General features: G+C 35.6%; 1 protein-coding gene across 1 annotated transcript in view; it reads left to right on the top strand.

Annotated features, from left to right (window-relative positions):
- Positions 1–9,652, top strand: part of CSMD1 (CUB and Sushi multiple domains 1) — a gene marked incomplete at its 5' end in the record, with an annotated part of 494,218 nt that overhangs the window by 300,895 nt on the left and 183,671 nt on the right. The window contains 2 exons of the mRNA XM_057371364.1: positions 4,881–5,050; positions 9,142–9,298. Of these exons, the coding sequence (XP_057227347.1) occupies positions 4,881–5,050; positions 9,142–9,298 (327 nt within the window). The remainder of the gene's footprint in view (positions 1–4,880; positions 5,051–9,141; positions 9,299–9,652) is intronic.

Raw genomic sequence — 9,652 nt, 5'->3', positions numbered from 1 at the left:
TTGCAGAATGTATTTGAAATACATTACCAAATTGAAGTAAATGAACTGAGAACTGGATCCTAATTGTTTAATCTACAGAGTTGGTTTAGGTGCCACTGWCCATATTGATAGTATAAAACTTAGAACTTTGGATAAATGTGTTTTGTGTCTTGATAAAGAAACAAAGGGAGACATGCAACATAAATAAGGGATCRCTATTATATCCTAATAAGTATTTCAGTGCTACATCTTTTTATAGCAATTTGTATTTATTAYTTCATATGCAGATTTTAAGTACTTAAATTTTACCTACATTATACTAATCTTAAGTCTATCACATAACCACACTGAGAGCATTATGAAATACGTGAATTTTCTCTTGACTACAGCTTGGGGAGCTAGTGCTGAAAATACAGTGTAAGTAGAGCATGTTCAATGGGTATGTTATAGGTTACCTGTTCACATAAACTCACCCTAGTATTTCCAACACAAGGTTGTGGATCAACAGTATATCAACAGTAATTAYTTTAAGTTTAGTAAAGATTATTTCTCCTGGTAAATTCCATACCTGTCAATGTTTGCATAATTTAAGACTTGTAGATACTAATACTGATGTAGTTGATTTTTATCAAAGAAATGGTGCATATGGTTAATATTCAGTGCATTATAGTTAATAATTACAGATTTGTTAGAAATTAAAACCAGATACAAGATGGTTTCATCATGTGGGGAATKAGGAATCTTTTCTCTTTCATCTCTCTGGGCTTGGGAGTCAGTTCATGCTGTCAAGATGAGAGCAGGCCTCTGGAACTGAGSTATCTGGAAGGCATTGAAGGAAGTGGCCTCTCTAGTCAAGAACTAAAGAGCTTTTTCATGATAATAGGATAATATTTTTATGCTTGGGATACTAAAATCAGTTACTCATAGAACACGTGCTAGATGTGGAATGTTGCATGACATCTTTCAAGACTGGCAGTGTTTTACTTTTAAGTTACCATAGGTGGATGAGCCATATCCCCTCTTTACACAAAACTGCCATCACTTGATCTCTCATCAAGAATATAAGAGATGTGGCTTCATTTCCTTTGCTTCTGAAAAGAATTTAAAATTCTATCTGATGCTTGCCAACAGCRTCATCATGTCAATGTGGCCGAAGGTTCTTGTTTCATTTTGCGTAAGAATTAAAGATTAATTGGAGACGAAGAAAATGGAAAGGGGACATTAATAGATTTTTCCAGTCTAGTAGTTTGGTGCTCACTTGGTAATAGTGAATGTTAATTCATGAGTTATTTCAGAATTTTATTTCCCAACTGCTTAATGTATGAGTTTCTTCGAAGAAGTATTCCTTYTCCCCTGTTTAATGTCCTACCCATTATGCTAAAGAGATTAGTCAACATTTGTTCACTTTGTGATTTGATTTTCAAATCTCCCTATGTGTGGCAGAAGTCATAAGAGATGCATGTTCAAATCCCCAGAAGCAGAGTGAATTGAATTTAGGTGTCAGACATTCTGGCTGCATGTGTTAATTACCATATAAAAAAGGAGCAGCAGTTTCAGATAGTGTAAATATTTTAAAGAAAAAAAATCACTTTTCTCATACCACTCAGTAAAATATTAGGGCCTTGAAGTGGAGAGATGTCTTCGCATAAACTTTTCGTGCTGCCAAGACCAGATTTTGTATTGTGTTTCATAGCTGCTCTTTTAAGTTTCTAGTCCATAATTATGGAAAGTGTGGTCATGAAGCTGTGAATTGCAGTGCAGGAAGAGTTAGAAAAATACTCAGTTGAAGTCCTTATGGCATGAGGTCCTCTTTTTATCTGGGCATTGGTCACAAATAGCAGAGATTTCAGTCTTTAGCACAGTAAAACGCTCCAGTAGTCTGGAAAGAAGGGATTCTTTCCATGGATGGAGACAGCCATTTCTCTGTAAACAAGTCACCTAAGGGCCAAGACATTGGGGGAGCTAACTAAACATGGCTTAATGTGACTTGATATCCTAACATCAGCAAAATATAGCTRGAAAACTTTAACCTGAGCTGTGACATGTTTTGTAAAAMTTGAGGAATGGAAATTACAAAGAAGGACTTCATTTCCTTTGGAARTCTCTTTCTGGGGTCTGTGTTAGTGACTTACTGACACAAGCTGAGCCAGGAAACTTGGCTGGTCAGATGACAGAAGCCAGCCTTTGAAATGGTAACGAAGGGAATGATGGGACATGATGAAACTGCATAGCTGTCAGATATCTGCGAGGGATTTAAAAAGGGGTGACAAGCACTGAAAACAGAATATGGTTTTGTAGCATGGGTTGAAGATATAGGAGTGCCAACTTGAGTTCAGAGAACTTTGCAATAGATTTGAAGGTTAATAAATAATTGCTCATGTTGGAACACATCTGCTTCTTGCAGAAATTAGTATGCTTTAGAAGAGTAGTAATATTGTTTTAACTTTAGTTTGTAACCTTATTATCCCTGAATTTATATGGCAGTACTTTTATTCACAGATTTAAATTACCATGCCTTTGAATGCTGAAATATAGATTTACTGGAGCAAGAAATGTGTCCAGTTCTAGATTTKGGAAAGCGTACAATGAGCTTTCCACTGGCCACGTTAAGTAAGAAAAATCCCTTTGCTTCCATAGTTCCTTTCTTCATCATTGTACTTGTGTATTTCTAGTTCTTTGAAGGAGGTCAATAATCAGATACTGATGGAGCCTAAGGGACCACTGGTATTTTTGCATGATTCTTCACCTTGGCCAACACTTGTTTGCAGAAGACTTGTGTAGAGTACTGGTGTTGCAAATGTTTTACAACAATTAATGTGGCCTTAATGTTTGGCATTGYTCTTAATTACATTTTATAAACCTAATCAGTAACACCTTCTTAAAATCCAAGATAAAAATAGCTACATATGGATATGTACACACTTATAGGTATAGAGAGACATATGTAATAGGTATCCCATACTTGACAGATAGTTTACCAAAGAAGTATCRAAATAAAAATCTAGTTTCTCAGTCKACTAYAATTCTTCRAAATATTTRTACAATWTAAGGTGACTTTAAATATGTCAGAAATACCTCATGCATCCTACATTCCCGAACAAAGAAAGAGTTCATCTGTCTGAAGTTTGGTGGGAGGGGTTCTTATTCCATAACACCCTTCTGCCCGTTAAATACAATGTAGCTCACAACCTAAGATAAGGAAGGGGACAATATAAAGTTCTGCTTTAAAATAGCAAATGAGCTCTAACTCAACATGTTACATTGAGGATCCTGAACCAGTTTATTTGTAGTTTCCTTTTTTTTCATTTTCTTTTAGGAGATCACAAATGCAGAGCAGAAATAAGGCTCTGTGTAAGACTGTAACAACTCTCATTCCCCCCTTCCTTCATCTTTTCATCCTTACTTCCCTCCTTCCCTCTTCCCTCCATCCGTCCCTGTTTCCTACTCCTTCTCCTTATTCCCTTTACTTGATCAGTTTTATTATAGGGAAGAATTTAAAAATTCACTAATTTTCAACTTTTCAAAAGCAAGAAGAATATRAATTTGATATCTGTGAAGGACTTGGAAATGTAAATGCAAAATGTTTAKATTGCTTATTTGCAAATATAAAACATACATTTCTTCTTGAATATGTTTAAATCAATTATTTTCTGATAATTTGCCTATCTTTAAAAAATATTTTCAAAATYATTCTTTACACATATACATGTTAAACTATATTGTGTTTTACCTAAAACTGTATTCCCCCCGCTTCCTCAAATAAATGTCTTAACATCCTAAGAATCTTAAAAATTTATTAAACATTTTTAGGAAAAATACAGATTTTTTTCTAAACCTATCGCTTCTGTATATATTTTGATTTRCAATTATACAATTATTTATTATTATTTTAACTGGTATAATGTGTTTTTACAAAACTCTGTGGTCTAAATTATGTTTAGGTGAAAAAAAAAGCCCCACTGTATATTTTATCCGTAGACTGAAAAATGAGATATAAATGTCAATCTCATGCACCCTAAAAAAAATTGAAGATGAATAGTTGGTATGTTAATGTTACTGTGGGACTTTATAAGGTGTTTAAACTTAATTTTTAAATGGTTTTAATATCTGTTTGAGCAGTGCACAAATATTATTTGCTGTCTGTTTGGATGTTTTCATCTGTGATGGAATTTATCTTGCATATTTGGAATAATTGTATTAGTTTTCATTCAGAATTCAAATTGAGTCCATGGGCTAGAAAATACCACTCCTCCCACTCTTTATTATTTTCTTTATTGGGGAGCTACAACAAGAAATGTCTAATGAAAGTGTCAATAGGTGCTTACTACAGATGGCTGTGAAAAAGACTCACTACTCTTTACCCAGAAAGTAAAGGATCTGTCTCCTTAGCTCTGACTGAAGTCAATAAATCTTGGTTTGTTTTTTTATTGTTTTGGTTTTATTCCAGCTAGAGAAAAAGATATTTGAATGCTCTTGATTTATTACCAGATTTTTTTTTTTTTTTKGCAGCTTATAGTCTGATTTTTAAAATACTTATTTGTAAAGCTGAATACAGAATTAAAATCAAAGTTCTGTTTATTTGAAATGTTACCACAACAAGTATGTTTAATAAAACATTCTATTTTTATGGTATTGAGGCTAACCTGCATTATTTGTTAGTCTGATGGAGGGACCAAGGTGTAGGTTGGCAGCACGTAAGTGCAGACTCAGTGAAATGCAGGAGATGGCAACTTTGATAGGGTTTCTAGCAGTTGATCCTSCAAATGAGATCTGATAGAAATACAGTTTTCCTAGATAGCCTGTTAGAGATTTCATAGAGTCTAAATATTATTGCTAATAACCCATATTTTCTTGAATTGGATAATTCACTTCTTTTRTTTTAATGTGTCTATTTTCTTTAGCTGAATGTGGAGCAACTGTCTCTGGAAATGAAGGAACATTGTTGTCTCCAAATTTTCCATCTAATTATGACAACAACCATGAATGTATCTATAAAATTGAAACAGAGGCTGGAAAAGGGATCCATCTTAGAGCCAGGAGCTTTCAGCTGCATGAGGGAGATATTGTGAAGGTAATAAGAAAAAATAATTTCACTCTCTACCATGCTAAACATTCACATTGCATGAATAAAAGTGATTTTTATGCCAGTTATCTTTATTTTTATTTCACTTTCTGACACAAGATTAATGAATTCTGTGTGGATAGCATCACTGCCTTTATRCTAGATTGAATGATTCCTACTAGATTCAAAGAAACTATAGGAGACATAGAGAATTAAATTACATTTCTAGAAGTATTAGACTRTTTAAAGTGGTTTAAATCCTGAAAGAAAACCTAAAATTTGACTTGGATTTTGAATACCTAGTATTTATTTCTCTTTGCACAATATTTATAAGTGTAGCACAGGATTTTTTTTTCCCCTGGATGGAAATTAACATTGCAATATTGACTAAAACTGTAGTTATAGATTATGTCTTTCCTTCTTTTACATTGTAGGTAACCTTTGAAACATGGCCTAAATAYATATAGATTTTAAATGTGCACTTTTATACAGCATGGCGATAAGTTATCTTTTCTTAATTGTGGCTGTTTTATTCTTGTATGTACTGAAAATCAAGATATTCATCTAAAGAAGTGACTATATATTAAATTAGTCTTTCAAATTTATGTCTCCTAWTTTCAGTTAATTAATACTTAAAATCACAAAGTATTCAGAGTTCAGTTAGCAACCACCTTTCTGGATATCGCTCATCAACCCGTTTAGCATTTTAGAAATTGATGTCTAAATCTCTTTTTTTTTTTTTTATTTGCACTGAGTGCTTCCCACAAGCAGTTTAAAGATATAATTGTTATGCACCAAATTTTGGTGGCTATATTTTTRTCCATTTCATCATCTTAAGAGATTCCTTTTTTTAATAAGTGTGACAATTAAATTCCTGCAAAGAACAAGGCATTTAGAAATAGGTTGAAGGTGGGGAGGGAAAAAAAAAAGTCTTCATTTTAATATAGATATTTATATATCTGTTCTTTTTAACAAGTACAGTCTTCATTTGACCATGAAATAAGCAAAACTTACAGTTTAGTTTATAGATTAGAAATTTACAATCAAAGAATGRCGTTTTCTCCATCTTTACCCACAAAATCATTGATAATAAATGCCTTTGTGCTTTTGTGGCCACCATGTATAAAATACTGCAAGACCTTTGCTTTTAGATCAAAGGGAATTGAGTTGGTGGACAAAATATGTGGTTCTGTGTTGTCCTTTTCTCCCATTATCCATGGTCTGACAGTGCAGATCCCCAAGAGTATTTTTGTTCTGAGCAGATACAGCAGAGAAAAACGAGCTTAATTGCCCACTGAGTTACTTGAATGTGGTACATAAGTCTCCCAGAAGCTTTGCACATATCTGGTTTATAAATAATTTAATAAACTACCTAAAAATCAACAACAAAAATCCCTTAGAAAACCCAAAAGAAACATTCAAGAAACTCAGTTATCCTTCAGAACATCTCATGAGTAATGTCCAGCACACTTAGAAATATTCCCTGGAGATATAAGAAAGATTTGCCTGAGAGAAAGCTGTCCTGAGCAATCTGTTAGATACTTTCTTCTTTTATAGAACTTTTAGCACAGCACTTCTGAGGAAYCAAAGGAAGCAAAGGCAAAATTGTGATGCTGTCTGAACTGCAAGGCCTATTCTCTGGTTCTGAGTCAGCTGACACAGCACAACTTCCATTTACACAATTAAGCTTTCTTGCACCATAGTCCCTCTATAACTGGCACTTATGAAAATAAGTTCTATTTCCTCTCTATTCCCATGCCAGGATGTCCTTTTACATATTTCCATTGGAATCAGCCCTTTGGCAGGGCTATGGACTTCAAAGTTTCTTTCTATGTGCACCCGAAATACGAGCAAAATATAAACACCAGCCTTCTATCTGTGCCTGCGCAGAAGAAACCTGCAAGACTGCCTTGAAGGCAGCTTGAAAGGGATGCACGAAGCTTAAACCTTGTGCTGAAATACRGGGCATTTTCCCAGCTCAGTATCTTACTCTGTTTTAAAAGAGAAATGTGTACGTATGTAATGTTGCATTGGGTGTGGGAGCCCAGGCTCTGACAGCAGCAGAGGCTCTGTGAGAATCCCGGGCTGCCCCAGCTGGACACAGCCAGTTCCAGCCGGACACAGCCGGTTCCAGCCGGACACAGCCGGTTCCAGCTGGACACAGCCAGTTCCAGCCAGACACAGCCGGTTCCAGCCGGACACAGCCAGTTCCAGCTGGACACAGCCAGTTCCAGCCGGACACAGCTGGTTCCAGCCAGACTCAGCCAGTTCCAGCCGGACACAGCCAGTTCCAGCCGGACACAGCCAGTTCCAGCCAGATCCAACCTCCCAGCACAGGGCTCGGCTGACCCCATGGCCAGGGCAGGGGCACCTCAGGAGAAACATGTAAGGAAGGGCAAAAAATGTTGCTCAATAGTGCGTGATGAAGAGGGCAAATAAAAACCTCTAATAATCTAATAATCACAAAATCAACATACCTAGAATGTCAAACAAAGCATATAATGTTTGAGGTAAGATCAGTAGGAACTCCATGAGGATGAAGTGAAAGGATTTGGKAATGTCAGCAAACTGTACAGCACTTGCCTTCCCAGCCATCAAATGGAATATTTTAAAAGCGTGTACTTTAGCAAACTTTTGTAARTTTAGTTGTAAGTAATTTCTTTTTATTGTCAGAATGAGAAATGTCAAGAAACTTTAAGAAAGTCTAACCAGCATTTCCCTCTCCTTCAGGTGAGTGTTGTACATGCCCACAGCAGGTRCAGATACATTAGCACTGTTACTGGAGCATTTCACCTTATGAAAACCTGTAGCACTGTCCTCTTCTTTTGTCTGCATATTTTAACACCAGCAAGTAAAACAAACACTTTCAGTTCCTCAAAAATAGGTGAAATGAGGTATTCCTGAATTCTCTGGCAATATTCATCTTAACCGCAGCTCCAAGCAATACTGTGATCATTCCACACTGCTCCCAAGATCAGCTTCTGCAGTTTTACTACCCCTGTAACCTTACAATCTCTCATCTTGCACAACAAAGTGGTTCACTGGAACCRTCTCTCAGAAACAGTCCCTGGCCTAGGCAGCTCCTGCGTTAATGCTTCTCAGGGAGGATTTGTGAGGGTGTTAGGAAGTCTGCATTAAATGTGTTCCAGGGATGTACTGACAATAAATACTGTGTAGGCAATCAAGTTGTGGTTACTTGACTCCTACTCTGTCACTACACACTTGCTTTGAAAATATAAACTATCTGCAGTTGTATATATTCAGCTCAGTATTCAAGTGGGAATGTTGAAGATGGATATTGAGGCTGTAGAGTGTACAGAATAGCATAAACTTGCAAGAGTATTTCTCATATCAGAAAGACTGATGGAATGAGGAAGGATTGAAATTGCTTTCAAGAAGAATGCATGMAGGTTAATGATGTAATTTGTGGGCAAAGCGTTCTACAGCAGTGACAAAATTTGAACTTGAATTAGTGGGATAGAAATTCTAGGATTTCAAAAAGCATTTAGGTTGCTATTGTTGAAAGTTTTCAGTAAAGTAACATGGTAAATAAGAACATCTCTGCAATTAGTTTGGAAATAGACTCACATATCTGTTGAAAACTTAGCTGTCTTTTTTAAAACCTGTAGTTAACCAAAATTTCTGCAAGCTTGCAGCCTGAGATAAAAGGCGAAAGATGGATTTCAGTATCTCCTTTCTGCTGTTGTTATATCCAGACAGGAGAGAACMGAGTAGTCTGTAAGGTTTTACCTTMAGCAATGATTTCAGAACTTATACTTCTCTTGGCCTTTGTGAATAATAGAGAAGAACAATCTGAGTTTATGAAACCTCAGAAAATAGAGTTGCGTATAAATAGTAATTTCTTTCAAGATGAGTTCACAAAACTGAAAAGGCAAAAGATTATAAATCACCTTAAGGGGGACAGAATATTTTAGATTTCACTGAACTGTATAACCAAGGGGTATATACCTCTCAAAATAGATACATTAAGGTTTTGGAGAAACTATCGGCAGTCCGTCACTAACTTTGGAATTATTGTATAAACAAAAGTCTTTCAAATATTTAGATGTGATGTCCAATTTCATGCTTGTTTCTTCAAGGTGTATGATGGAAAAGACAGTTCTTCACGCTCACTTGGAGTCTTCACGAAAAATGACATGATGGGAGTTATTCTTAATAGCACTTCTAACCATATGTGGATAGAGTTTAACACCAATGGATCGGATACTGACCAAGGATTTCAGCTGACTTATACAAGTAAGTAACTCTTAAATATGGTCTGAGAGATTGCTTTGTGGGGAAATGTGAAATTTTTCAGCAGTAGTGATTTTATTTTTTGGTGTATTCAAAGTAATTTCCTAGTGTGTAGTGTGGTTAAGAGACTGAGCTTTACTTGCCTACGTGACTGGACAGGTGTTAGTAATTTAAAACACATTGCTGAAAGCAAATTTATAATCTTTTTACCTTTATAAGCATGATTATTTTTAAGACTGAGCAGTGGGGTTTGAAGTAGAATGAATTGTGAAGGGTATGGGTTGAACATATCAGTTGTTTCACTGTAGCAGAAAACTACAGAGTGTTTTAAAATGGAGAATTCAATCTCAATCTCAA

Source organism: Malurus melanocephalus, unplaced genomic scaffold (assembly GCF_030028575.1).
Source record: "Malurus melanocephalus ecotype Western Australia unplaced genomic scaffold, MMel_1.1 scaffold_6, whole genome shotgun sequence".
Classification (NCBI taxonomy): Eukaryota; Metazoa; Chordata; class Aves; order Passeriformes; family Maluridae; genus Malurus; species Malurus melanocephalus.
This window is presented reverse-complemented; position numbering and strand designations above follow the sequence as displayed.